We start from the raw sequence: 27,110 nt of genomic DNA, 5'->3' as shown, positions 1-27,110 counted from the left end.
GCCTACACATTACAATAAGAAGGCTGTTTCGACATTAAGGTAAATGTTGAGGGACAAAGACGTCCATATATACAACCTAAAGGGACGGCGTCGTTTTTCCACTGGAAGTCCGAAGTCGTTTCATGACAAACGTCGTTTGGCGTCGTTAATCTCGCGACCAAACGGCGTCGTATTTACAAAGTTTCCATTTTATGCCTCTCTCCCGGCGATTTTTGGCGAAGTGGTGGCGATGGATTTGCCGGAGTGCCCGGTGTGTCTCCAGAACTACGACGGAGCGTGCGCGATCCCGCGGGTGCTTGCTTGTGGGCACACTGTCTGTGAGGCCTGCCTTGGTAACCTGCCCGAGCGGTACCCAGGGACCGTTCGCTGCCCGGAGTGTACCCAATTGGTGAAGTGCCCTGCCCAAGGTCCCTCCGCTCTGCCCAAGAACATCGACCTCCTCCGCCTCTGTCTTTCTCAAAACCCTGATCCTAATCCCCATATATCCCAAAAACCCCGCGAACATTCCCCAAATTACGACGATCGCCATCGATTCTTGCCTCGATTTTGGTCTGACGAGTTCTATTCTCTCTGGAAGGACTGGGTCCTCCAGAACGACGCTGTTTTCGTTGAACCAAAGGATGAAGAAGAAGAAGGAGGAAGAGGAGAAGGTCTGTGTGCTGTGTTAGGTGGAAGAACGGGTACTGTTTCTTCGTTGCCACTTCGTGGGGGGTTCAGGGAGAACCAAAGGTTGAGTCTTGTGCGGCTTGTTTCGTTGTCTACCGTGAGTGACTCTTCTGTGTTTGATTATAGCTACGTTGCGCGGATTATGAGATGCTTGAGTGTAATGGAAGAGGAGGAGAGAGATGAACTGGGCTTGGTTCTGAGAGCTTCTTTGGGGCAACAGAGTGGGATGTGTAAAGTTTATGGCTTGTGGGGTGATTTGGAAAGTGGGTTTTTAGATTTAGTGTGTGAGAGACTAAGAGGAAGTTTCTTGGAGAAGTTGGGTGATTTGAGAAGTGGTTTTGGTGGGGGTGGGGGTGATGGAGATGAGGAGGGTTCAAATAAAGATGATATGTCTGGTTTTGCAATGATCGGTGTGGGAACTTGTGAGGCAGTGATTGCTCTGCATTTGGAAAGTTTAGTAATCGGTTGTTTGGGTCTTTCATGCTTTACTTTCGACGATTTTGGTCATGTTTATGTGGATTTGAGTGAGGTGTTGGTGGCGGGAAGGAAGGTTCGTAAGAGTGTTGTGGAAGCTGTTTCTGGTAGGTCAAGAATTGATAACGACGAGTTGGGAGTGATTTTCAGTGGTTTATTGAAAAAAGGGGCTTTTTTGAGCCCCGAGCTGTTGCTTGAGTTGTTGCAGAAAGAGGGCGTTGCAGTAGAATGTGGAAGCTCAAGTTTTTCAGTTAGCTGTAGTTCAGATGTTTGGTCATTAGCCTGTGTGCTAATCAGGCTTATTATTGGACAATCATTCACTGACGAGATTTCGGAAATAAGCGTAGAAGGCTCTGATTATTCTACTCTGTACGTGAGTTGGGTGGGGAAAGTTAGTTCTTTGTTGGAAACCAATTTAGGTTCAGCATATGCTTCATTGAGTCAGATTCTCTGTAAATGTTTGAATTTTGATCCAGATAGTCGCCCACTTGCAACTGATGTAAGAAAATGCTTAAGGGAATTGCTAATCAAACCTCAATTTGATGTCTTGGGTGGTTTTGAGTGTGCAATTAACGAGGACAACAAATGGCATTGCTTGATTTTTGGGAAACTGTGTCAGTTGCCCACCGAAAGAGCAGGAATACGGGAAGAAGATGGTGGAGCAGAATTTGATCAAGTTGACAAAAACTTCGTTGATGGCCTCTCTGAGGGAGTTATCAAATTTAAAGATCTTCAGGGTCATCTTGATTGTATTACAGGGTTAGCAGTTGGAGGTATGAATTATATACGGCTTTTTTAAAAAAAAAATTCCAAGTATAATTATATCTCAAAAGTTAATTTTTATACTACATAGTTCACTTATCAAAAAAAAAAATTTATACTACATAGTACATAGTAATCCATGGACAGGGATTCAGTTATTTGGGTATTAAGACTGCTGTCAGAATGCTGAAACTTGAGAATTAAGATATCTCCCAAAGGGCAAGGGGTCGTGACTCGTGAGTCTGAGGTTTATTTAGTTCCCAGTACTATGTCTATGTGTGCCAAGTGGTGGAACATAGTGGCATGTCTGTAATTACGGTGAAAGAGCGGGGAAAGCTAGGTAGGCCTTACCGTGATGGCTCCCGTTAATTGGAACATGATGAACCTGAGGCTTGCAAGTTGGGGATTACCTCAATTCTTTAGTGTGCATTCAAAGCTTTGAAACTTCAATGGTTGCAAATGCAAGCTGTGAACTTGATGTTTAAGCATAATCAGCATATTCTTCTTCAAACCCATACAATCATTTTTATTGAAGTGTACAAACTGTGACTTAACAGTGTGCTAAACTTTTATGCTCTCCAAGAAAACGAAAATGAATAAAATAAGATGTTGTTGGGGCACCCTGGTGCCTTAGCAAATTTTATTCTGTCCGAGTATATTGCTTTCAAATGACTACTTTTCTTTTATCTTGTAGGGGGTTTTCTGTTTAGCTCCTCATTTGATAAAACTATTCACGTATGGTCTTTGCAGGTACAGACTCTAAAGGCACAATTTTTGAAGTTCCAAGTTTTACTACTAGTTCAATTTGTAGAGAATAATGTTAATTAATTTAATTGTTTTTTGACAAATATATTGCTTCCATCATTGGTGATGATAGTTTCAAAAAGCTGAAGTGCAGTAATATTAGTAGTTTCCAGTTACATTTCTATCAAGTAAAATTTTCAAATGCCTTAAGACATTTGAAAGGTTGCTTGTAGTGATAAATTAAAACAACGATTCGTATTCCTGATTTTCATACATTCTTAATTATCTTCCCTGAAATGTATTAGCAAGTCTTGTCTAGTCTACCTGTTTGCTCTTCTATAGTACACATTGTTTCACTACTGTATTTGTAATTCTGCATCAGCATGATTAGAACCCTTGGAAGATATAAGATAGAAACTGATTGTATGATGTCGTAAAGTTGTCCTTGGAGATAAATGTGAAGGAATAGGGATTTACTATCATTTGATTTATTTAGCTTTTTTATTTTTATTTTCTTAGTTTTGGGGATTGTATTACTTCTCTTCAACTCTAATAAGTTCCTTTGGTGCATATATAATGTAGGACTTCTCTCATGTACACACATTTAGAGGTCATGAGCATAGAGTCATGGCTCTACTTTATGTGGATGAAGAACAACTGTGCATAAGTGGTGATAGTGGTGGTGGCATATTTGTCTGGGGCAGTAGTGTCCCGCTTGTTCAAGATCCTTTAAAGAAATGGCACGAGGAGAAAGATTGGCGCTATAGTGGTATTCATGCCCTAACCATTTCAGGAAATGGCTATCTCTATTCTGGCGGTGGAGATAAATCAATAAAAGCATGGTCATTGCAGGTAATTTATTGTATTATCATGTGCCGTGTTATTTTTACAAATATATTTCCAGTGTTATGTGAAGATACATGAGCTAGATTTTCTTTTCCAGGATGGCATTCTGTCATGCACAATGAATGGACATAAATCAACTGTTTCATCACTTGCTGTATGTGATGGGGTTCTTTACAGTGGCAGTTGGGATGGAACGATCCGATTATGGAGTCTTGATGATCATAGTCCATTGGCAGTGTTGGGGGAAGACACGCGTGGAAATGTGGCCTCTGTCTTGTCCCTTGCTGCTGACAAGCATATGCTCATTGCAGCTCATGAAAATGGATGTATCAAGGTTTTATATTCTCCACTTGCTTGAGCTGGGTTATATTAGTTGAGGGGTATTTTGACACCACTTGGATATGAAATGATTTTTTTAGACTCTCAAGTTATTAATTCAATAGCCTGCCTGAAATGATTTTGTCATGGTAGGTTGAGTATATTATCATAATGAGAATGAAAAGCAGAAAGCATTCCATTTATCAAATCTTAAAGTTTCCTTGCACATATTCAAAGAAAGGCAGACTCGCAGTGCTATAAGATCCTCAAACTCATGTCGGCTGACTTGTGAGACAAAGTGGAAACTTTCTTCTTCTATGAACTTGGAATGTGCGTATACGAACTTTCTAGCACACAAAAAACAAAAACTGGCATTTTTGTTGACTGGTCATACCAATAAAGCACTAAGCATTCCCTGCACCATCAAGTTTCAAAGCCAATAAGGATTTGCTGTTTGTTGTTTTTTAACCTATGGACTTCATTGCTAAGTAATCATATGCTTTTGCTACTTCCTTCAGGTCTGGAGGAACGATGTATTAATGAAATCTACACAATTACACAGTGGTTCCATTTTTACTACTGGTTTGGAGGGTAAATGGCTATTTACAGGAGGCTGGGACAAAATTGTCAAAGTACAGGTACACATGCAAAATACAGAATATGTTTCTATGTATATAATGAAATTTAGCAACTTTGCCATGTTAACCCATTTGAGAGTTCATTCTGTAATACTTGGTGGCATCTGGAATTTCTTTCAGCTCTGAATCTAATTTAAATTGGTGAATAGATGATCTATTGTTTTCATTTGATTTTTTTTCCCTGCACTTGAGTTCTTTTTCAGTTTTTGCAGACTGATTAACTTAGCTATTGACTTGTAGGAATTATCAGGTGATGAGTTTCAAATAGACATCATACCAACTGGATCCATCCCTTGTGGTTCTGTCATAACAGCTTTGTTATGCTGGCAAGGAAAGCTTATAGTCGGATTTGCTGATAGGTCTGTCAAGGTATGACACATTTTGTGCTATAAAGTTCACGAGAGACTCACACTATAGTCTTTGTTTTTCAATCTTTTTGTAGGTTGATGCTTTGACATTTGCATGAAAATGAAGCCTAGATTTTGTTTTCTTTAAGGCATTCTTCATTATAGCTGGCATTTAATTTGTTTGAACCATTTAATTTCAATAATTTGTTGAACGGTAAGCATCCATAGCCATTCTCAATTGTCCTTTCATTTTTGCTTTCACAATATATTAAATGCTCAATCAGTGGATCTTGATTTGATTACACCAGGTGTATTATTATGGGAAGTGATGCTAGTGTCACCTGGTATGCTGTTGTTGCTTTGCTTTTTGTGATCAAAGTCTCACTTCAAAGATGTTGCTGAAAGCTGATTGATAGATCTGGTAGTTTTGGCATAGTACCAGATGTTGAAATTCCACAAGCAAGATACATTCATGAACAAAATCTCATATTGCAAATAGGAGATAGATTGAAAATTACTGTTTATACAACACAAATTACTGTTCAATGTAACAAGTGGTAGTGAAGATCCTGGTGCGTGTATATATAAACTGATATAAATCATACTAAATTGCAATTACACATGTTTGGGCATCTTTGTAGTTCTTTTCTTTCTCTATCCTGCTTTTCCATTAGACATTGTTGTGCAACCACGGACAAAAGATAACATGACAAGCACAAAGAACACATGGAAAACACTGTACATCCCATTTATGGTCAAATTGATCGGTTAGTTTTGTGAGAGGGTTTAAAAAGACAACCTTGAATATGATCAAGGAGACAATGAAATTAAACTTTGAATTTAATGGGATTTATCCACTCCTCTACAAATTATTTGGGGGGAAATGAAAAATAAATAAATAAATAAGTAAAACAATTAATCGTAAAATCTTTCCAAAGAATATTATCAGTGCCATGCCTTCTGTTTAGGCCAGCATTCACCTGAAAGTGGTAGAGTTCGCTTGTGATCTTTCTCCCTACGTCCATTATGTTCTTTTCACACTTGGGATGATTTTTTTATTTTATTTTATGTACATTACAACAACAAATAGAAAAGCAACATAAAAACCCTAACTAGGCCAAGCAGAGGGAAGTGGATCATTTCCTCTAACGAGGAAAATAAAGAGAAGGGAGAGGAGAAATGAGAATGATGCCATAAAAATCTATGGTTGCGGCCCAATTTGCCATGGAATGGGCGCAAAAGTTTGCACTTCTGTTGACTTTTTTAATTTTCCAAATAGAAGAAGTTGTGATAGAGTCGAGAGTATCATAAATAACATAATCGATGCGCCAGTCTTGTGATATTCTAGGATGCTTAAGAGCTAGAATAACAACCAGAGAGTCGCATTCAAGAATAAACGAATTTATGTCAAAGAAAAAAGCCAAGGACATAACCATATGAGCAGTTAAAGCTTAACCACAATTGGAATGACATGAAAAATTGACATGAGAGACCATTATTTGTTTAGTTTAATAACTGTATATCATGTTAATTTGCCTAGTATAAGTAAATTAGAATCTAGCTGAAGCTTAAGCTCAAGGTCAAACTCAAAAGCTTGCTTAATAAAATGAGTCGAGCTGAAACTTAAGGTGCTTTCTATCTACTTTGAGTTCTCGAATTAGAATATATTTTTCAGAGTAATACTTACACTTATTTATTATAGAGAAATGCTCATTTATTAATTTCATTTCACACTCACACCTGTGATATAATTTTAAGTGGTTTTTTTTTTTAATTTTTTTTAAATGACTTATAGTCTATTATGTCTCATTACTTGGTAGCCTAAACTTCAATTTTTCTTTCTTTAAACCCTCTGAAGGAAAGAAGAGAAACACACGCACACAAACAAGAAAGCAACTCCACACTCATGGCCACTGTGCCTGCTCTCCTAAACCCCTCTTTCCTCCCCGCAAATCCTCCCAAACGAACAACCTCTTTATCTCTTACGAAACCTTTTATCACTCTACCTCCTCCTCCTCCTTCTGCTTCTTCTTTTTATCGGCTGCGACGACGTCGTGTGGCCCATTCACCCGTTGCAGCGTCCGTGAAGGTTCTACTCTGCTCGACGATCACCATATGTTTGACAATATGTTTATGTTATATTTTTCACAACTACTTCTTTTTTTTCCTCCCGTTTAGGACCATTTGGGTCTTCTGAGTAAGACGTGGAGTGATTACACGAGCTTAAACCAATGGGTTGTGCGCGACTATTACCGTCTAGTGAACTCCGTGAACGCCTTCGAGCCGCAGATTCAGAGGCTCTCGGATGAGCAGGTTTCTGGGTTCAAATTGGTTTTCGCTTAGCTGCATTTTCTTTTGTTGGTGTATTTTTGTATTACGGGTTTGTGTTTGTTGTTATAGCTTGCTGCGAAAACCGTTGAGTTTCGTCGTCGAATAAGGCATGGGGAGACGCTTGCCGATATTCAAGCTGGTTAAATAACCTGCTTTTCTATTTGAGTTTCAAATTGTGGACAAATGAATTTATTAATATGGACAATGTTTGTTTAATTGTAATCTTTGCAGAGGCATTTGCTGTTGTTCGTGAAGCAGCAATAAGGAAACTTGGAATGCGGCATTTTGATGTGCAGGTCTCTGTCTTATACTCACACAACCACCCAGAGACACATTTTGCCACGTTTTTATTCTCTTAAACGTGTCAATAAGCTTATATATGTTTCCAATTTCAATGATAGGTGATTGGTGGAGCGGTGCTTCATGATGGGTCTATTGCCGAGATGAAAACGGGAGAAGGAAAGACACTGGTGTCCACATTAGCAGCATATCTTAATGCCCTGACTGGTGAGGGTGTTCATGGTACGTGGTTTATTATAACCTGTTTGTTCGATTGTTTAACTTTCTTTGAGAAATTAGAGTATGTTACGGGAAGTTACTACATGCTGGTAATAAAGCATAATTTTAGAACTAGGTTGATATACTTTTTTGTGCAAATTTTTGAATTTATGTGCTTGGGAAAGCCAAAGGGATATTGGTATAACAAAAACAACAACGACTGGCAACAATAATAATAATGATAATGGGGAAAACAATTCAATATGGGAAGAGTTTCTACTCTCGGTCATCTACCTTTTGAGGCTCCATTTGTTTTGCAAGAAGCCATTTCCAGATAAGAACTCATGATTAAGTTTGTTTCTCTTTAAACCAATTGGTCAAATGTTTCTGCCTAACTGCATCTGAAGATTATTTCACATGCTTTGTTTCTTGCAATAGAAACACTTTCCTAAAAAACAAGATAACACCAGAGTAGCTTTAAATAACTGTGGTTGTAATGATTCATGTGGTCCTTCTCATGCCGGAAAAATATGGTAAAAATGACGTCAAATCAATTTTATGGGATTTTTCTTTTCAATGTTAATGTGGAGTAGTTGAATTTAGATAAGCTTCCTTTTAACAAGTATTTGTTATTAGGTAACTTAACATTAGCTTTTCCAAGTGCTACCACATAAAAGCATGAGTTTGTCTGCCAGGAAATACCTTTCATCACGATAGTAATAAAAATCCACCTAAAGAATTTTTTGTTTTGAAAGAAATTTTTTAAGAAGTCGGATGGACTTATTCCTTCCATGCTGTTCAATGAGAAGAGAAACGTGCATTTTCCCTTCTTGCCATTGTTTGAAGCTGCTATCATATATTTTTTTTCTTTAAGAATAATATTTTAAACACAAAAGCCCAAGTATCAGGGTGAGCATTTAGTTTGTAGGTATGTAATATCATATAATATGTTTCCACTAGAAGCACTAGATAGACCTCTTTTGTAGCCTTTATTTTTGCCAAATATTTAATGTAAGATCATGTATCTTGTCTGAATTAACTTTTATTTTATTTTCACAGAAAAAATTGAAAGTTGCCAGCCCAATATAATTTATAAGAACTTCACTTTGGCATATGCAGACAGTTGATTGTATTGGCATTCCTAACCTCACTGATATCTGGCTCCTGAATGACCATTGTATATAATTTATTGGTAGATTTGGGAAGATAGGAGAATCTGTGAGAAATACTTGAAGTCCTATATATCGGTATATTTTAAGTTGAGACTGATAAAAACATGTGCATGTGAGTTCAAATTTTATTTTATTTTATTTATTTTTTTAAACATGTATGAATATAATAATCAAATGCATATAATATGAAAGCAAACAACATCCAATGACAGAATAGGTGGTCAGTTGTAACATCTCGGTCCCATACATGGAAGATGGGGAGTACCCCACATAGAATGGGTAATTTATAAAAATAGTCATGAGTGCTAAGTGCCACATTGCCTAGTTATTAGGTGAAACTGAACTTTATAATGAATTTTAAGGAAGCTTCAAATTGACTAGTTATTTTGGGGTAATAGCGTAGATGTGGCTAGCGCTTTTTCCTAGGCCGTTATAAATAGTATTAGAGCTATTTAGTAACGCTAGGTTATGTGATACTAGAACACTATATGACGTGCCCCTAACGAGGACGTCGGAGTTTAAGAGGGTGAGGTTCTAACACCCTTGTCCTATATTGGGGAGATGAGAAGTAGCCCATATAAAGTAGGTGGTTTATAAAGATAGTCATGAGTGTTAAGTTCCACATTGTCTAGTTACTAGGTGAAACTAGGCTTTATAAGGAATTCTAGGAAAACTCTAAATTGACTAGTCATTTTGGTGTGTTAGTGCAGATATAGCTAGCACTTTTCTTTGGGTCATTACATCAATGTCTCTTTCTCTATAGGAACTAAACTGTTGGTAGATTGTTTGAAATTATTTCTACTAAAGTATTGCTGAAATGATTTGTTTGCACTTATGATTGCTTCAAGGTTTTAAAAGGACAGATAATGCATTGGATTCTTTTGTTAAAGCTGATGAGGGTGTCGGTTGCTAATGATGTTTTCTCTCTCTCTCTCTCTCTCTCTCTCAACAGTGGTAACCGTTAATGATTATTTAGCTCAACGTGATGCTGAGTGGATGGGTCGTGTTCATCGTTTCCTAGGTCTTTCTGTGGGTCTAATTCAGGTAATTTCCCGTGAATCCAGCAAAAAGAAGAAGGAAAAAGATATAAAAAAGAAAGAAAAGGTGATTGACCATAAGTAAATGCAAACTTTTCAAGCAAGTGCAGGGGTAAGCTAGGCTACAACCTGGGTCCTACTGATATACTGTTTGGGACATAAGGGCTGGCCCAGACTCCCAGTAAAGTTATTTTGTATACGATAAAGACTTCTATAAATCACTATTAAAATGGACATCTATATTGCAACTTATATAGCTTTGATCTTTGTTGCTTGCATATATAGAGGGGGATGACAGCCGAACAGCGAAGATCCAACTATGGATGTGATATAACATACACCAATAATTCAGTAAGTAGTTTCCATGTTTATGTAGTACTCTGATGCTTATTGCAGGTGTTTTATGGCTTTACAGTAGTTTATTAACAATCTTGTTGAATTTTTTTTTATGCAGTTGATTATTGACCTGTACACCCTTTATTTATTTTCCTCGTTTCTGATTTGTTGTTTTTCTGAATGTTGTCAGGAGCTTGGGTTTGATTATCTGCGAGATAATCTTGCTGGAAATAGTGGACAACTTGTGATGAGATGGTATATTTCATAATTAATTGAAGTTCATCTTTATTTTTGTTATTGGACTACTAGGAGTATTCACTGCAAAGCAGGCCGAAGCCATTTCATTTTGCAATAGTTGACGAAGTCGATTCAGTCCTTATAGATGAAGGAAGAAATCCTTTGTTAATCAGTGGGCAGGTAATGCTGGCCTGCTTTTATAAGTGGCAGCTCTTTAAAAATTAAGAAGTATAGTCTTGCATGGTAAAATTTTACAACAATATATAGAAGTATGTTATTAACAGACTATCCTTCCTTTTCTTTATTTCAGGCTAGTAAAGATGCTGCAAGATATCCAGTTGCTGCTAAAGTAGCCGAGCTACTTGTGCAGGGCCTTGTGAGTCTAGTCTTTTTCTTTTCTTATGTTTGGTTAAACTACTATATTATTGTTCTTGAGCAGTTCAGCAGACTTATGGTTTGGTTCCATCATGTTATATGTAAACTAAACTGCCCTCTAATACAATTTTCTTGATAGCATTACAACGTGGAGCTTAAAGATAATTCAGTGGAGTTGACTGAGGAAGGGATTGCGCTTGCTGAGACGGCTCTCGAAACAAATGACCTATGGGATGAAAATGATCCCTGGGCTAGGTGAACATGGATTTCTTTTGGTTTTGTCGTCACTGTAATGTTTTTTTGATAAGTATCGTCACTGTAATGTTATTACTGTGTTTGACAAATAGTGTGTGAAATATCAATATTACCTGCTGTCTTTTTCTCATACCATTCTCTATTGTTCCCTTTTTAACTAGCTCTTTCAAGTAATTACAAACCACCTTTTTCTGTTTTTCCTGGGAAGTTTCAAACAACTCTTATTTTGTTTGATTCAGAATGCTTCAGTGATTGAAGTGAACTTGATGCGTATAGCACATCAGCTGCTTTATCCATTAGCAATTATGAGTTGTTTTCTTTTAAATTTCAACTTTGTAGTTAACATTGAATTATCACAGGTTTGTGATGAATGCTTTGAAGGCTAAAGAATTCTACCGGCGAGATGTCCAATACATTGTCAGAGATGGGAAGGCTCTCATAATCAATGAGGTATTGCTTGGCATTTTATGCATTTTAATTCTCTGAGTATGTTCATTTATCAGATAATCAGCTTGTATTGTTTTTGTTCTAACTTTTCTTATTTGTTTTTGTCCTTTTGTGTTTAGCTTTTGGTTGTTGTCACTCTTCTACAATAAAAGATCACAAATTTTATTCTCAGATTATGCTGGATTTTGCTCTGGCACATACTGATCTGAGACGATTTTACAGCAGTAGGAAGAAAATTACAAAGAAGAATGATTGAGAATCCAAATCCACGCCTAAATGCCCCCTAACTGAAATCTACATAGTATATTCTATTGTCCTTAGACATTTACATTAGGGCAAGGAAAATATCCAAATTAACTACACTACAATCAATAAGCTTACTAATATTTAATGAACAATTAGGTGACAAGTATCTGAAACAGGAAAATAGAAACATCAAATGCATTATGTATGTATGTATGTATGTATGTGTATACATATACTTTGTGGGTATAAATCATGTTCTTACCTAGTTTGCTGGCTTAAAAGCTTTGACAAAATGGTGATCATGATGATGTTGATGGCATAATTCATTGGCAAATAGGTTTTGAAGGAATCTCATTGTTCAATTAAATTGAAATTTTCAAAAAATATCTGCAGCTGACAGGCAGAGTTGAAGACAAGAGGAGATGGTCTGATGGGATTCATCAGGCTGTTGAGGCTAAAGAAGGTCTGAAGATTCAGGTATATCTTGATCTATAACGTTTGATTATGAAGTTTTTTCTGCACACTATCATGATTTATATTGACCTTATGTGATTCTAAGTGTAATATTTGTGCACTTGTTAGGCCGATTCAGTTATTGTGGCACAAATCACGTATCAGTCACTCTTTAAGCTTTACCCAAAGCTGTCAGGGATGACTGGGACTGCAAAAACGGAAGTATGGACGTTAATATGGATTCTAACCTTGTATTTGACCGTTATTGTGAATTATTTCTTTGCTAGTTTTTTCTAATGCTGTTCTCCTGAAAAGATTTCCATTTTAATCATTCCAGGAGAAAGAGTTCTTGAAAATGTTCCAGATTCCAGTTATTGAAGTGCCCACAAACCTTCCAAATATTCGTAGAGATTTACCCATCCAAGCTTTTGCTGTAGGGCGTTTAACTTTTATACTTTATTTTTTTTATGTTTGCTTTATTTCAACTTGACTAATGCTCTGGGTTGTATGCTATTTTAGACTGCTCGTGGAAAATGGGAACATGTTCGTCAAGAGGTTGCATACATGTTTAGATTGGGCCGTCCTGTTTTAGTTGGAACCACTAGGTGAATCTCTGGTTTGCCTGTCAATATGTCCTATTTAACAAGCTGTCACTAGGCTTTGTATGGCTAGTTTAATCTGCCTCCATGATTTATATCCTAGTATTTCAATGTTTATATCTTGACTTTGGTACAATATATTGGATGTTTCATGCTGCCTGCACTATATGTGCTGAACAAAGTGGGAGGGGGCTAAAGAAGTTCTAAGATATATTGATGGCCTCTGCCCCTTAAACAAGAACCTTAACTTTGTGGAAAGGCAGCCCTTCTAAACATAATGGGAGTCAACATTCAATGACATAAAAACTTGGTCGAAACAATAAGATTATCCATATCCTCATGAGGTCTTCCACCAATCCCAAGTAGGATAAGGTTGATATTCATGTGATCGTATGAAGTTTAATCTTGAAAGGGTTTGTTTTGAATAATAAACTAATCAAGAGAAAGAAAAAGTACATGAGTGGATCCTTCCCCTGTAGTAGAACTTATTTCTTTCAGGAATTTATCTTCTGTTTGTTAAGATAGAATTGACTGAAGGGAAAGGAGGAAGGAAAAGCATGGCATTCCATGCCGTATTTTGACATGATAAACATGTTCTGGAATATGAATGCATTCCTTTCCAGATTATTGGTTTTTGAACTATGATTTTTGAAGGAAATAATATGCCCTTGTCATTAGGATTGACAATTTTTGATATGATCTGCCAATCTGATATTAACCCAGCACAACATTAGAGGGTTACGTGGGTAATGCCGGGTAGGATGAAGGAATGCTTGGGAAATTGGAGAGGACAAAGGGGTAAGCGTACAGTTCGGCAAATTTGGAGAATGGCTCCTTTGTATGTAATGTGGTGTCTATGGACAAAAAGGAATGCACGGAGTTTTGAGGACCGTGAATTTGGACTCATAAAGTTGAAGAAAAGGGTGCTCCAAACACTTTACTCATGGAGAGTAATGTGGCATTCATCGCAAGCTTCAACGCTTGCTGAATTCTTAGATTCATGTGCTTCATTTTCAGCTTAAAAGCTATTGAAGGAACTGGCCCGTTTAATTAAATGAGTTGGCTTAAGGTTGACCTATATAGTCTTCTATTCATACTTCAACACAACCTGAACTTGATATACGACATTTAAGGCTGACAATTTTTGACATGACCTGTGAACCCAACACGCAATTAGTGGGGTAAGGTTGATGGGTATGACCCGTTTAATTAAATGACTTGAGTTAGGATTGACCTATATAATCTTATATCATGCCTCAAAACAACCCAAACCCAACATGTGAACACGAATTGTTGATCCTACTTGTCATGTATAGTAATTTAATGCTATTAGTTCTCTCCTTTATTCCCATCAAGCAACATAGGTGATGCGTTTTGCTGTTAGATGCTACTTGGGTTTAGTTTGAATAAGGATGTCTCTTCCCTACATGCAAGCTACAATGTTGATAAGGTTGGAATTGTTGGTTAATTATCATCTTTGGAATACTATAGAAGGCAGCTGATTTATGACTTAGAATTCTCATCTTCTTGATGCAGTGTCGAGAATTCTGAACATTTGTCTGATCTGCTGAAGGAATGGAATATCCCTCACAATGTCTTGAATGCACGACCCAAGGTTTGTTGAATGCACATTTTTCATTTTTGGCTCCAGTGCTCATTAGATGGCATTTCTTTTATCTTTATGTACACTCTCATTACCCGTCTGTTTCTTTGCTTTTCGTCAGTATGCTGGAAAGGAGGCTGAAATTGTTGCCCAGGCAGGACGAAAATATGCCATCACCATCTCCACAAATATGGCTGGTAGAGGCACTGATATAATCCTAGGAGGAAATCCAAAAGTAGGTGTGCTTGTTAGATAAATTATGGCCAATGTCTTGGTTAAATATGATGAACATTTTATGCCTATATATCTATTTTAGTTTGATATTTTGTTGTTTGGAGTGTAACTTTGACAATGAGCAGGAATTAACTTTGCTGTCTTTCTGGTTGTGATTTATAAAGATGCTTGCAAAAGAAGTTATAGAGGATAGCTTACTTTCATCTTTGACACGAGAAGCTCCTAACATTGAAGTTGATGGCGAGACAATTTCACAAAAGGTGATTCATTGTTGTCTCTAAGTGGTGCTAAACAATAAATTCCGTATCTAATCAATCTTTTAGTGTAGGTATTGTCAAAGATAAAGGTTGGATCATCATCAGCTGCACTGCTAGCTAAGACAGCCCTAATGGGTTGGTGACTCTACACTTGAAATATATATTACTCCAAACTCATTTTGGATGAAATTTGTTTTCATATTACTCTTTGATATGCGTGTCTCTATAATTTGATGTATTCTGTTCATTTCAATTGAATCACCCAGCTAAATATGTATGCAAAAGTGAGGGTAAGAGCTGGACCTACCAGAAGGCAAAATCTTTGATCTCAGAGGCTGTGGAAATGAGTCAATCAATTAATTTGAAAGAAATAGAAAAGCTTGCTGATGAAGAGTCTGAGATGTACCCTCTGGGCCCTACTATAGCACTAGCTTATCTGTCAGTTCTGAAGGATTGTGAAGTACACTGTTCCCACGAAGGGTCTGAGGTGAAAAAACTAGGGGGGCTTCATGTGATCGGGACATCCTTGCATGAATCTCGGAGAATAGATAACCAGGTAAGTCCTTAACTGCACTGATGTTTCAGTGAAAACAAATATTATAGATCTAAGGCTACTCCCCATACGCTTCTGTTGTGCCCCCTTAGCTGTTTTTCAATGAATTATCCACTCATTTAAAAAAAAAGAAGAGAATTTTCTGGTTTTTGCTATGTATTTCTTTTAGACATGGTTTTGATCCATTAATGATAGAATTTTTTTACAGCTTCGTGGAAGAGCAGGAAGGCAAGGGGATCCTGGATCAACACGGTTTATGGTGAGGTAATGGTCTTTATCTATCTGTAAATATAAATGACTATGGTCAGCCATAGTAATGAACTGAAGTTCCTAATATACACTACAAACACATAGCAGAAAAGGTGGCTAAATTTTGGTCTGCTCAGTTCTATGATGAAATCATCAAGTTCTTAGGTTAGTGTAGTCAACAGGTATGTTTTATGAGTCCATATTGTCAGCGCGTGTAAGAGCATCGCGACGTCTGTGGGGCGATCCAATTTAGGTATTAGTTCCGCTTTAAGTTTCGTTCGATTGCAATGAGTTATGTGAGTGATATCTATGCTGATATGAAAACTTTCGAGTTGTCGATAAAAGAGGGGTCATTGAGTTTACGTATTATTGAGAGAGGTAGAGGGGTTACCCGACCGGTGGCTCTGGCAAGGCCGCAAGAGTAGTGTGGTATGGTTGTTGGCTACGGTTGGAGGAGGTGATAAACCCGAAGTTAAGGGATTTTTATAGGACTGTAAGGGTTGGAAGCAGGGCTTACTTTGTGCAGAGGCGCACGAATAGCCATGGCTGGTACATGGCATTGGCAGAATATGGAGGAGGATGGTGTGGCTTCATCGTTCTTCCGGAGGGCCAAGAAGGCAGAGGGTAGAGCATATTTGCTGCCTAGTTTAGAAAGGTGGTAACGTGTTTAATTTGATTGTAGACGTTGGGAGTAGGGGTATGGTCTCCCGGCAGGTGTATGGTGGTTCAACATTGAAGGGATTGAGTGATATTCAGCCTGTGCTGGTGAAGGACCCGAGGATGAACCAGGAAAGACGCTGACCCTTCAATATGTGATATTTTATTGTAATGTTGTTCAAGAAGGGTGGACTTCTAACATTTGAATTTGTGACTCTGTGTACGGCATAGATTCCCAAAGAATGTAGAACTATAAATGGACCTTTTCATCTTTCTACACTTTTTTCTGTGTGCACGTGCATTTATATATATATATATATATATATATATATATATAGAGAGAGAGAGAGAGAGAGAGAGAGAGATATGTAAGTTTGATAATCTACTTTTTGTTATTCTTATTTTTACAAAGGTGCCTTAGCTAAAGTTTCATACAATTGTATTCATATGACAGCTTGCAGGATGAAATGTTTCAGAAGTTTAATTTTGATACTGAATGGGCAGTGAGGATTATATCTAAGATTACAAATGACGAGGATATACCAATTGAGGGCCAAGCAATTGTAAAGCAGGTCATGGTTCAACTTGTCCCTGATGATATTTTCACTCACTCATTCTTGAATACTTTTTCCTTGAATTATTTGCTTATTTATTTGGGAAATTGTTCCAAAAGTTTCTCAGTTTTTCCCGTGTGACAAGTAGCTCGAGTTTCTAATTTTAACAATTATAGGTTCGAATTTTGACTTTGTGAATGGAAGAATTGCCAGCTGTTTTTTTCTCCATGCTAGACCAATAAAAATGTGCCATGTGTATCCAGATCCATGTCATCATAACACGTATGCAGTTATGCACAAAGAAAAAAAAAAAGGAACTGAAAAAAAAGAAAACAAAGAGTTGAGATGGGTGGTAGGGGATGGAGTTCTGCTGTCACCACCACTCTTTACACCCTGCGCCCCTATAGTGGTGGGTGGTGGAGGCTGGAACTCCACCCTGCAGATGGGGGCAGATCTCCACGCCTCTGTGGTGATGCAAAGATATCTCCACTCCCGCACCTTTGTGGGGGTGGAGATCCACCACTATAAAGGGAGCAGTGGGGGTGGCTCCACCTCTGCCCACCTCTATAGGAGTGGAGATCCATCTCCACAAGGAGGCAGTGGTAGATCACCCCATAAAGGGTGAGGGGTGGCTCGTCCCCCGCCTCTTTGTGGGGGTGGAGATCTATCCCCGCCCCTCTGCCCACAAATGTGGGTGAAGGTGAAGCCACCCACAACTGCCCTTTTTATGGGGTTGGATCTCCTGCCCTGCAGAGGTGGGGATGGAGATCTGCTCCCCCCCACAGGGGGTATAGATCCCAACCTCTACTGCCCCCCTCCACAAGGATGGGAGGGTGGAGATGGGCAGTAGGGGTGGACCCCCCCCAAAGCCATGTCCACCTTTAAACCCCCCCCGGACCCAAAGGCATCTCCTGCTTTAAACCCCAAAGCCATCCCACCTTTAAAAAGAAAAAAAAAAAAAAAAAAAAATTGGGCATAATTGATGAAGAGAAGATGAGAACGAGGCTTGTTAAAAGCTAGATGGAAAATATGATGGAAGGACTTATTTGTCACAAGGCTAAAAACTTAATTTAATTTTCAAATTAGACACGTAGCCGCTTATTTGTTCTCGGGGACTTTCGGGGAAATTTCTCTATTTATTTTTCAGTATGTTTTCTGGTTGATTTATCATCCTTTTGCTCTTAACATGAATTATCAAAATCTTATAGCTCTTGGCCCTGCAAATCAACGTGGAGAAGTTCTTCTTTGGCATAAGAAAGAGCCTGGTTGAGTTTGATGAAGTATTAGAGGTCTGCATGGCAATGCCTTTTCTCGATATTTGCACATCTCTTTTTTATCAATTACTTTTGCATTGCAAAAGTGTGAATAGTTTATTTCATGTAAATATCTTTCTAAATTAAAAAAAAAAATAATAATAATAAAAAAAAAAAAAACAGATATTATGATCTTTAATCGACTTATTAAATTGAACTAGAAAAATCTTTTAGTTATCTATCAGTAGCTCACTAAATTGTTTGGTTTTCTCATATCAGGTGCAACGAAAGCACGTCTACGACCTTAGGCAATTAATTTTAACGGGTGATAGTGAAAGTTGTTCCCAACACATTCTCCAGTGAGTGCCTTTTAGTTCTCAGTACTGAATTTAAAACGTTGAATTTTTGTTTCCATTATTTTTGCTCCTTTGAGTTCTCTGAAAAAGTTGCTTATAGGTACATGCAAGCTGTGGTGGATGAAATTGTTTGTGGGAATGTTGATCCGCTGAAGGTAATTGAGATCTCCCTGTAGGATGTTGGATGTACTGCATGCGCTTACATAGCCTTTTTTGTTTTCCTCTGTTTGATAGCATCCCAGGAGCTGGAGCTTGGGTAAGCTCTTGAGGGAGTTCATCTCAATTGCGGGGCCGCTGTTGGATGGTGAGCTGATATGTAACAATTACTTGGTCTTGGATTTCTTTGCACTTCTTTTTCAATTTTCAAATTAAAATGATGGTATGCTTTGTTAAAATATATCCGCAGCAGATGGAACTTTTGAAGACTCATTTTCAGGGATCACTGAGGAGGCATTGCTTGATTCTATTGGACAACTGCATGACTTCAGTTCAATTGATATTGACAACTTTTACCTTCCAAAATTGCCAAAACCTCCAAATTCCTTTAGAGGAGTACGTAGGAAGAGCTCTTCATTAAAACGTTGGCTCACTATATGCTCTGATGATTTGACTACGTGAGTAGTTTTGATAGTCTATATATAATTGAAACTTTTCTTTTCGTTTTTGTTGTTCTTAAAATTTCTCAAGTTCAAGGTCTCACCGTTATGTATAATGTAGGAATGGAGGGTACCGGCCCATTATAAATCTTCTTCGCAAGTACCTTGGAGATGTTCTAATTGCTTCATATTTAACTGCTGTTCAAGAATCAGGTTATACTGATGCATATGTAAAAGAAATTGAGGTAGGTCCTTTCTTTTTTTAATGCTCTCTTTCTGATGGAATAAAAGCTTGGTTTACTTAGTGAAAATTGATCCAAACCAACAAGGTCCTTGAAAGTGCTGCTGATTGTTGTTTTACCTGCTTCAAGAAAGTTTATAAATTTATCCTTCTTTTTCATTTCCTTATTTTTATTTTTTAAATTTGAATCACAGAGAGCCGTTCTTGTTAAGACTCTAGATCTTTTTTGGAGGGATCATCTTGTAAACATGAACAGGCTTAGCTCAGCGGTAATGTATATGTTCTTGTTCATTTGATCTCTTTGACTTTCCTGTAAGCATGGGCTTACGTAAGTTTTCTGCCAGGTAAATATAAGGAGTTTTGGGCACAGGAATCCTCTTGAAGAATACAAAATTGATGGGTGTCGATTTTTCATTTCGATGCTCGGTGCAACTCGAAGGCTAACTGTAGAGTCACTCTTGCGCTATTGGTCATCCCCAATGGAGTCCCAAGAACTATTTGTATCATAAAAGCAGAATAAATTTCACGCTGTATGTATGAGCTTCTGCTTTTGTCCTAGTTTCCGTTCTTTTTTCAAATAGCAATTATCATAAGATCTTGTGAACTCACTATTTCTGTTAGGGTGTCTCAAAATAGTATCAGTTGGTTTCCTTATTAAACGAAGTATGAACTAAACAGTGGCAACCCTTCTTCATTTTCTTTTTCTCTGTGGAATTGGTCATATTAATGTTTCATATCGTGATCTAGATTAAGAAGTATTCTTTATTGGTCGGCAGGATGATTTGGGGAGTTCAGGATGATCTTCTTCCTGCATTGGTGTGACTTAGCAGGATATTATGGGGAGTTCAGATGATGTTGTTCTATGGTCACGTAACTTCTACATTGTATTGGTTAAAGTTCACTTACAAGATAACATCGTTTGTGCTTGCAGTTGCTTGTCTGTCTTTTGAACTAATGTTCAAACCAAGTTTTATCCCACACTCTTGGGGAATTTTGTTGCTCCCGGATATTGGGGTAATAAAACTTGTCTCTTTTTTTGTTTTTGTTCCTTTAAACCCTTTTGTGGATTTAGAGTTAGGACATTGCAGTGAGAATTACTCTTTTTTTTGACTGGCAGCCGGCAGGAACCTAAGGGAGTTCAGGATAATGTTGATCCAGATGATCAGAGATTTGGGCCAAATAACTTAGTTAATTCAGAGAAATGGGGATTCCATAAGGGTCTCGCTATAAAGACGTTTAGCAGCAGCAGTGCATGACTGGCTCCACATTGAACCAACAAATAGACCACATCATCTCCTTGATACATTCTTTGCCTATGTAATTATGTTTCGGCCAAAAACAGGTGTAAAAATCAAATGCATGTAAGATCCCTTTTCCGTTGGCATACTACAGATTTGGGTGTCAGACTTTTATGACGAAAGCCACTGTCTCACGTAGGTGGACTGCCATTGATGACTGTCATAGTTTTTCTTGTATATACATTTTATTATCTTTGAAATTTGATCAGCTTCTACCAATTGCCTGTACAGAATTGATCTTGTTTGTTGACTAGAAGTTGATGTTCAGAACAAACCCCCCACACCCCCAAGAATGACTTGCCTTGCTTAACATACAATTTCTTTTAATTAAATTGTACTATCTTAGGTTCTTTATTAGATTGGATATTGACATCTATTTTCTTGGGGATGTAATATTGATACATTTACACCCATGTGATGACACTATTTTTTTTTACAATGAATATGGGATGTGCATGCGTTTCGATCTTCATTGATTTTATCTTCCATATTTGATCTCATAATTGTGTGTTTTGTGCTCGGACTTGGAATCCGATCCGATCAGGAAGAACCAGAGGCAGTAGTTTCACTGCCACTGTCGTGAGAGATTTGAGAGGCCATAGGAGATTTAGACAGAGATTAGGGGCTCTGATACCATAATAAGTAACACATAATTCTGCATAATTGTTTTTACTTGCTTTGATTGATACATTTGATCATTGTTTTGTAGACTGACTTGTACAACTACTGTTTAATTATAACACTACTCTTTAGCCTTATCACTACATGATTTGAGTAGGATCTTGAGTCTTCCTCCTATCCTTCGAAGAGTTGTTGACTGGTGCAGCTTCTACATCTTGAGTCTTGACATAAATCATATGTATTGATGATGGATATATTGCTCTTCTATCACAACTTTCTTGTTTCTTATATGCATTGAAGAGACAAAGATAGAGCAGTTTTAAATGTCTCCATTCTGTACGTCAATATTCTTTACTGGTCCCTTGAACCATTTCCTTGCATCCAAGACCCACCAGAGCATTATCAGTGTCAATACTGCAGAAACGGCTACAGGTGCATAGTTGAAAGTATCCCATCGGAGAGGATAAAGATTTGGCAACAAAAAGACACAGCATGTATAACATATATATAGGAAAGCTATCAAGCAAACTGGCCTGCTTGCTCTACCCAAATAGAAGGGACCTGGCTTAAAATTCTTCTCATCCATCACCAGCCTTGCGAAAATTGGGACAGCATAGCCTCCCACCCATCCAATGGTGCTAATTGAAATGATGGCGGTGTAAACCACATTGAGTTTCAAGATGGGAAGTCCAATGATAATGGTAATGGCTGCACACAACCACACTGCATTTGTTGGAACCTTGTGCTTTGGATGTATTTTTATCCAGATACGTGAAAATGGAACTCCTCCATCCCTTGACAGAGCATAAACCTAGGGGTGGAAAATATATTTGCATTATTATTGTTAATATAATGTCAGAGAGGGAGAGACAGATTTTTCAGTTTGCTTACTACTCTAGCAGCACTAGTTAGGTTGGAGAGTCCACAAAAGAAGAAAGCTCCCCAAATGATGCAGAGGAAAATGATGGCTCCAGTGCCACTGTGATACCTTCGATAAAATGCATCATAAATTATCTGTGCTGGCACGAATGCACCGGCTGTCTCATTGTTTGGGTCATATAAATAGGCTGGATCCTGCATTATCAATTATTGCTTAGCATCAAACTTAATGCTCTATTGAAACAAAAACCAAATACTTTAATATATATATACCTGGATGCTGAAAGTAAGAGCTAAAAGATAAGCCCATCCAAAGGCTGAAGTGATTCCTATACTAGAAAGAATGGCCAGCGGACCAGTTCGGTCTGCACCTTTTGTTTCCTCAGTTAGATGGGCTGCAGAGTCATAGCCATACAAACAGTATTGGCTTAGAAGTACTGACAGGATCATTGCATAAGGTTTACTGTGTATTCCAGTTGACTCGGGAGATGTTTCAAAATGAGTGAACACATAGGATGCTGATTGTGTCGAGCTTGCTATCAGAGGAAGACCTATAATTACAATGAATCCACCCATCACCTGCATGCTTTTCATGACATGTCAGCTGATGAAATCTTGATCATTAATTAGTCATGAAGGTTATTTATTTATTCTTTCAAATTTATAAGGAAAAAAACACATTTTAGAGTGTTCACAAAGATGAAGGATGTTTTTTTTTTTGTTGTTAGTTTGGCTTGGCTCATTCGGTGTTATGTTTGTATCATTTGAAAATGAGGTTTCACATGAAGAATTGAAGTTTCAGTCTAGTGTGTCCAAACACCCAGAAGACAGGTCCGGACAGCAATTCTAGGAGCAATCCACAATGACTGATGTGTCCGGATAGGGTGTGACCGTGTGAGCATGTCTGGACACCGTTTCTAGGGACTTCATTTCAGAAGACATGTCCAAACAGCCAGAAGACGTGTCTGGACAGGATTTCAAGAGACTTCATTTCAGACGACATGTCTGGACACCCAGAAGTTGTCTGGACATAAATTTCAGAGAGGTCCTATTTACAAACAAATGGTTTTTCATTTTTAACTATTTAATTTATGTACTTGGTTAAAAAAACACACCTGCCACCATACAGAAATTACGTCGAGAAATGCTACGACTTGTAATGCAAAGGAATTGAGCACTGCCCATATGAGGGTTAGGCAAATATATATAGAAACAAATACACTCCGTGGTACGAAGTAGCCTCCACCCTTGTTTGTCCCAGTGGACAAAAGAATTATCATCTGCAATGCCTGTGCTCCTGCGTATGCCTAGCTAATAACAATCAAAAAGCGAAAAAGAAAATGAAACTTTCTGGTGAAGCAAACATTTTCTGGAAACAAGAAAGAAAAAATGAGCTCGAAAATAGTTGCAGTACCTGTGTGCCAATTCCAGAAACGACACCAATGGTTTCTAACCAAGCGCAGCACCACGATGCAAATGGCCCCCATCGGGGTCCAGCCAAATGGGCAGCCCAAAAATAAAGGGAGCCAGTAGTCTGTATTGTAAATGTTTCCACAGCCATATCAAGAGTGTTACAAAAAATAGGGTTGAAAAAGCGGTTAGTAAAATCTACTAATCGTTTAGACGGTTAACCAGTTAATAGGTTATTAACCGCTAACTCTTTTTTTAAATAAAAAAATTTAAAAATGTATTTTTATATATAAATATAATATATTATATAATATAGGTAGAAGGCGGTTAACGATTTTTTTTAAAACCTAAAAAAGGCCTAGGCAGTTAGCGGTTTTTTCTAACCGCCTTCAAAAGCAATTAGCCGTTAACATAAATAATAACTCTTCAAAAAAACAAAAATTGGTCTCTTGGAACATGGTGGATAGTCCAACTCCTCAAAGTTCTCATAACTTCTTTTATATCTTCCACTATATGCCCATAACTCGCTCCATTCAACTCCAGACTTGTAATGGCCTTAACAATTATCATTGAGTCACCCTCCAACTCTACTGAAGGTAGCCCAAGATCTTTACATAAATCCACTGCATGACAGGCCGCAATAGCTTCTGCTGTAGTAGGTTCAAAGGCCCCTTTAATACTTTTGCTTTGCGCTGCACACACCTGTCCTAAATGATCCCTGATAACCACACCAACTCCCATACATGCTAGTCTAGGATTAATCCCTGCATCCCAATTCACCTTGTAAGCTCCCAACATTGGTGGTCTCCACCATTGCCTATGTTTTATGTTGGTTCATTATGTTTTTCTTCAACTTAGTCTATAAAAATGACATGTGTCTTGAGCATGTGAGATGCATATGTTTTTTTAATAGTAGAGACAAAGTTGAAATAAATTTTATTAAAAACTTATGTGCATCTCACATGTTATTAAAAAAAAATGGACATGTGTCACTTTTATAAACTAGGTTGAAGGAAATTCCTCCAACCGAGTTTATAAGAAAACTTTGTCCAAAATATTTTATATCGAAACAAACCTACTATAATATGAACAGGCTAATATTGGTTCCAACTATAGCCTTTCCCAAAAGCAACCTAAATTTCTTTTATCATTTGCCAAATTATCAGATTTCCCAAAGCATTCTAAAATATCTTTTAGTCAGATATCATCTTACCTGAAGTAGTACTCAAGTTTCTATTTTTTTTTTTTTTCTTGAAACATTGTTCTACATATGTACTGTCCCATAAACATCCTAAAAACCTTTCATATTGACTTCGTTTGTCCATGTTCAATAAAAATTAAAGGTATTTAAGAACATTATTATGTTGTTATTTATACATGGACATGATATTTTCAAACAAAACATCTATGTTAGGATAAAGAGTGTATATACAATTATACAAAACATTAAAGGAGAAAGCAAAAACATAAAGAAGAACAAGAACAAGAACATGAAGAAGAAGAAAGCATACTGGAAACGAGGAGCATATCTCAGCCATGGCGAAACCAACAAACCAGGTGAAGAATGTAACGGCAACATAACCCCATATCAAGCTTGCAGGGCCAGCATAAAGTAGGCTAGGGCCGTACAGTGGAGTTCCAGAAAAAAATGACATGGTCGAAAAAGTTATTGCGAATGTCTTAAACAAACTCTGCAATTTAATTCCCAGAAAGCGAGAGGAAACAAATGAACAAGTTCTGGATATATATATATAGTACTAATCCTTAAAACATATCAAAGATTGACACACTTATATATATATATATATATACCATTTCTCTTCTGAGTTCTTGCTTGTATCCAAGCTCATTGAGACGCTTTTCTCCAGAATCCATTTCCATGGCTGTTGGATACACCTGTCTAAAAGCCGTATGTGTAGATCAATAGTAGATGGTGTTAACTACCAAAATATATATGTTGAGAAGGGAGGGAGAAGTAGAAGTAGAAGTGCCAATTACTTGTCCAAATTTACTTATTTGGAAAAACAAATTGGAGCCAAAGAAGGGTATGCAAAGTCAACTAGATTTTGTCTGGACATAAAACTTGATTTTAGCTAGTACGTACTAGACTTGGTTAATGCACTATATATATATATATATATATGGGAAAGAGCTAAGTTCCATGAAAAGTCAACCCTTTTTTTTTCTTTTACACAGAAAAAAGGGGGTTGACTTTGATATTGTGTATGTTCTTATGTTTGAATTAGAATATGTTTGGAGAGGCCCCAGACTTTAATATTTTGTATGTTTTTATGTATAAATTAGGATATGTTTGGAGACTTAGATATCAAACATGTATTAATATGTACGTATACTTTAGTTGATGTTGATTTCGATTAATTGCAAACACTACTCTCTAGCCTTATCACTACATGATTTTTTTTTTTTTTTCTTCAGGGAAGAACACAAAAGAAACGAGATAGACTCCTCAACAACAAAATTCAAACGGGAAAGGCAATACAAAAGTGGTAATAGAAACAAACAGTAGGCAATAGAACAAAAAAGGATCTAGGCCTTTCTATGGGCCACATGAAGCGTTATACAAGGACAAAATGACTTCATTAAAAGCCCTATATATACAGTACAGGCAATTGCCACTGTTAAGTAGTTGTCGCAGGGGGAAGCATTGCCAAAAACCGAACGAGATCTATTGACAAGGAACAAACACCGGTTACAAAAGTCTCTGCTTTCAGATCCGTCCATGTACAAAAAGGCTAGGAGAAGGTAACCCAAACAACACAAAAAAGGCAGCATGAATGATGTTAAGCTGACATTACATTTGTCTCTGATCGAGTTAGATCTTGAGTCTTCTTCCTATCCTGCAACTTCTACATCTCGAGTCTTGACACAAATCATATGTACATGCAGCTGAGTATAAAGCTCACTTTTATTGCTCTATTCAACATATATTGCAAAGAGCAAACTAATTGTAAGAAAGTTATTTAAGATGATGAATATGCTTCTCTTTTATTACAACTTTCTTGTTTTTTCTTTGTCTTTATATGCTTTGAAGAGACAAAGATAGAACAATTCTAAACGTCAATATTCTTTACTGGTCCCTTGAACCATTTCCTTGCATCCAAGACCCACCAGAGCATTATCAGTGTCAATGCTGCAGAAACGGCTACAGGTGCATAGTTGAAAGTATCCCATTTGAGAGGATAAAAAGTTGGCAATAAGAAGACAGAGCATGTATAACATATATACAGGAAAGCTATCAAGCAAACTGGCCTGCTTGCTCTACCCAAATAGAAGGGACCTGGCTTAAATTTCTTCTCATCCATTACCAGCCTTGCGAAAATTGGGACAGCATAGCCCCCCACCCATCCAATGGTGCTAATTGAAATGATGGCGGTGTAAACCACATTGAGTTTCAAGATGGGAAGTCCCATGATAATGGTAATGACAGCACACAACCACACTGCATTTATTGGAACCTTGTGCTTTGGATGTATTTTTATCCAGATACGTGAAAATGGAACTCCCCCATCCCTTGACAGAGCATAAACCTATGGAGTGGAAAACAAAC

The 27,110-nt window shown here is 37.5% G+C and overlaps 3 protein-coding genes across 3 annotated transcripts in view; 1 reads left to right on the top strand and 2 right to left on the bottom strand.

The window, feature by feature from the left end:
• The first annotated feature begins 29 nt into the window (after positions 1-29).
• Positions 30-21,104, top strand: LOC132183861 (protein translocase subunit SECA2, chloroplastic). Its single transcript, XM_059597318.1, has 38 exons — positions 30-1,913; positions 2,597-2,652; positions 3,229-3,498; positions 3,590-3,826; positions 4,329-4,448; positions 4,689-4,817; positions 6,974-7,108; positions 7,196-7,265; positions 7,358-7,422; positions 7,528-7,648; positions 9,749-9,840; positions 10,119-10,184; positions 10,360-10,424; positions 10,499-10,586; positions 10,717-10,782; positions 10,921-11,036; positions 11,396-11,486; positions 12,123-12,206; positions 12,312-12,404; positions 12,520-12,615; positions 12,702-12,787; positions 14,318-14,396; positions 14,506-14,619; positions 14,783-14,878; positions 14,947-15,010; positions 15,142-15,431; positions 15,637-15,692; positions 16,789-16,906; positions 18,097-18,177; positions 18,421-18,500; positions 18,598-18,652; positions 18,732-18,801; positions 18,904-19,111; positions 19,215-19,338; positions 19,529-19,603; positions 19,679-19,864; positions 20,111-20,348; positions 20,452-21,104. Exons 1-36 carry the CDS (start codon positions 44-46, stop codon positions 19,841-19,843), a joined length of 5,691 nt encoding a protein of 1,896 aa, XP_059453301.1. The 5' UTR covers positions 30-43; the 3' UTR covers positions 19,844-19,864; positions 20,111-20,348; positions 20,452-21,104.
• A 250-nt stretch (positions 21,105-21,354) lies between these two features.
• Positions 21,355-25,423, bottom strand: LOC132185915 (amino-acid permease BAT1 homolog). Its single transcript, XM_059599728.1, has 7 exons — positions 25,355-25,423; positions 25,054-25,233; positions 23,547-23,666; positions 23,248-23,439; positions 22,406-22,711; positions 22,145-22,327; positions 21,355-22,064 (listed from the first exon to the last, which is right to left on the bottom strand). The coding sequence occupies exons 1-7, from the start codon at positions 25,421-25,423 to the stop codon at positions 21,573-21,575; spliced, it is 1,542 nt and encodes a 513-aa protein (XP_059455711.1). The 3' UTR covers positions 21,355-21,572.
• Positions 25,424-26,098: 675 nt separating this feature from the next.
• Positions 26,099-27,110, bottom strand: part of LOC132185784 (amino-acid permease BAT1 homolog) — a 4,859-nt gene continuing 3,847 nt past the window's right edge. Inside the window, exon 7 of the mRNA XM_059599571.1 lies at positions 26,099-27,090. Coding sequence (XP_059455554.1) covers positions 26,614-27,090 — 477 coding nt within the window. The 3' untranslated portion in view covers positions 26,099-26,613. The remainder of the gene's footprint in view (positions 27,091-27,110) is intronic.

Source organism: Corylus avellana, chromosome ca6 (assembly GCF_901000735.1).
Source record: "Corylus avellana chromosome ca6, CavTom2PMs-1.0".
In the NCBI taxonomy this organism is placed as follows: Eukaryota; Viridiplantae; Streptophyta; class Magnoliopsida; order Fagales; family Betulaceae; genus Corylus; species Corylus avellana.
The sequence above is the reverse complement of the archived record's forward strand: the minus strand, read 5'-3'. Positions and strand labels throughout refer to the sequence as shown.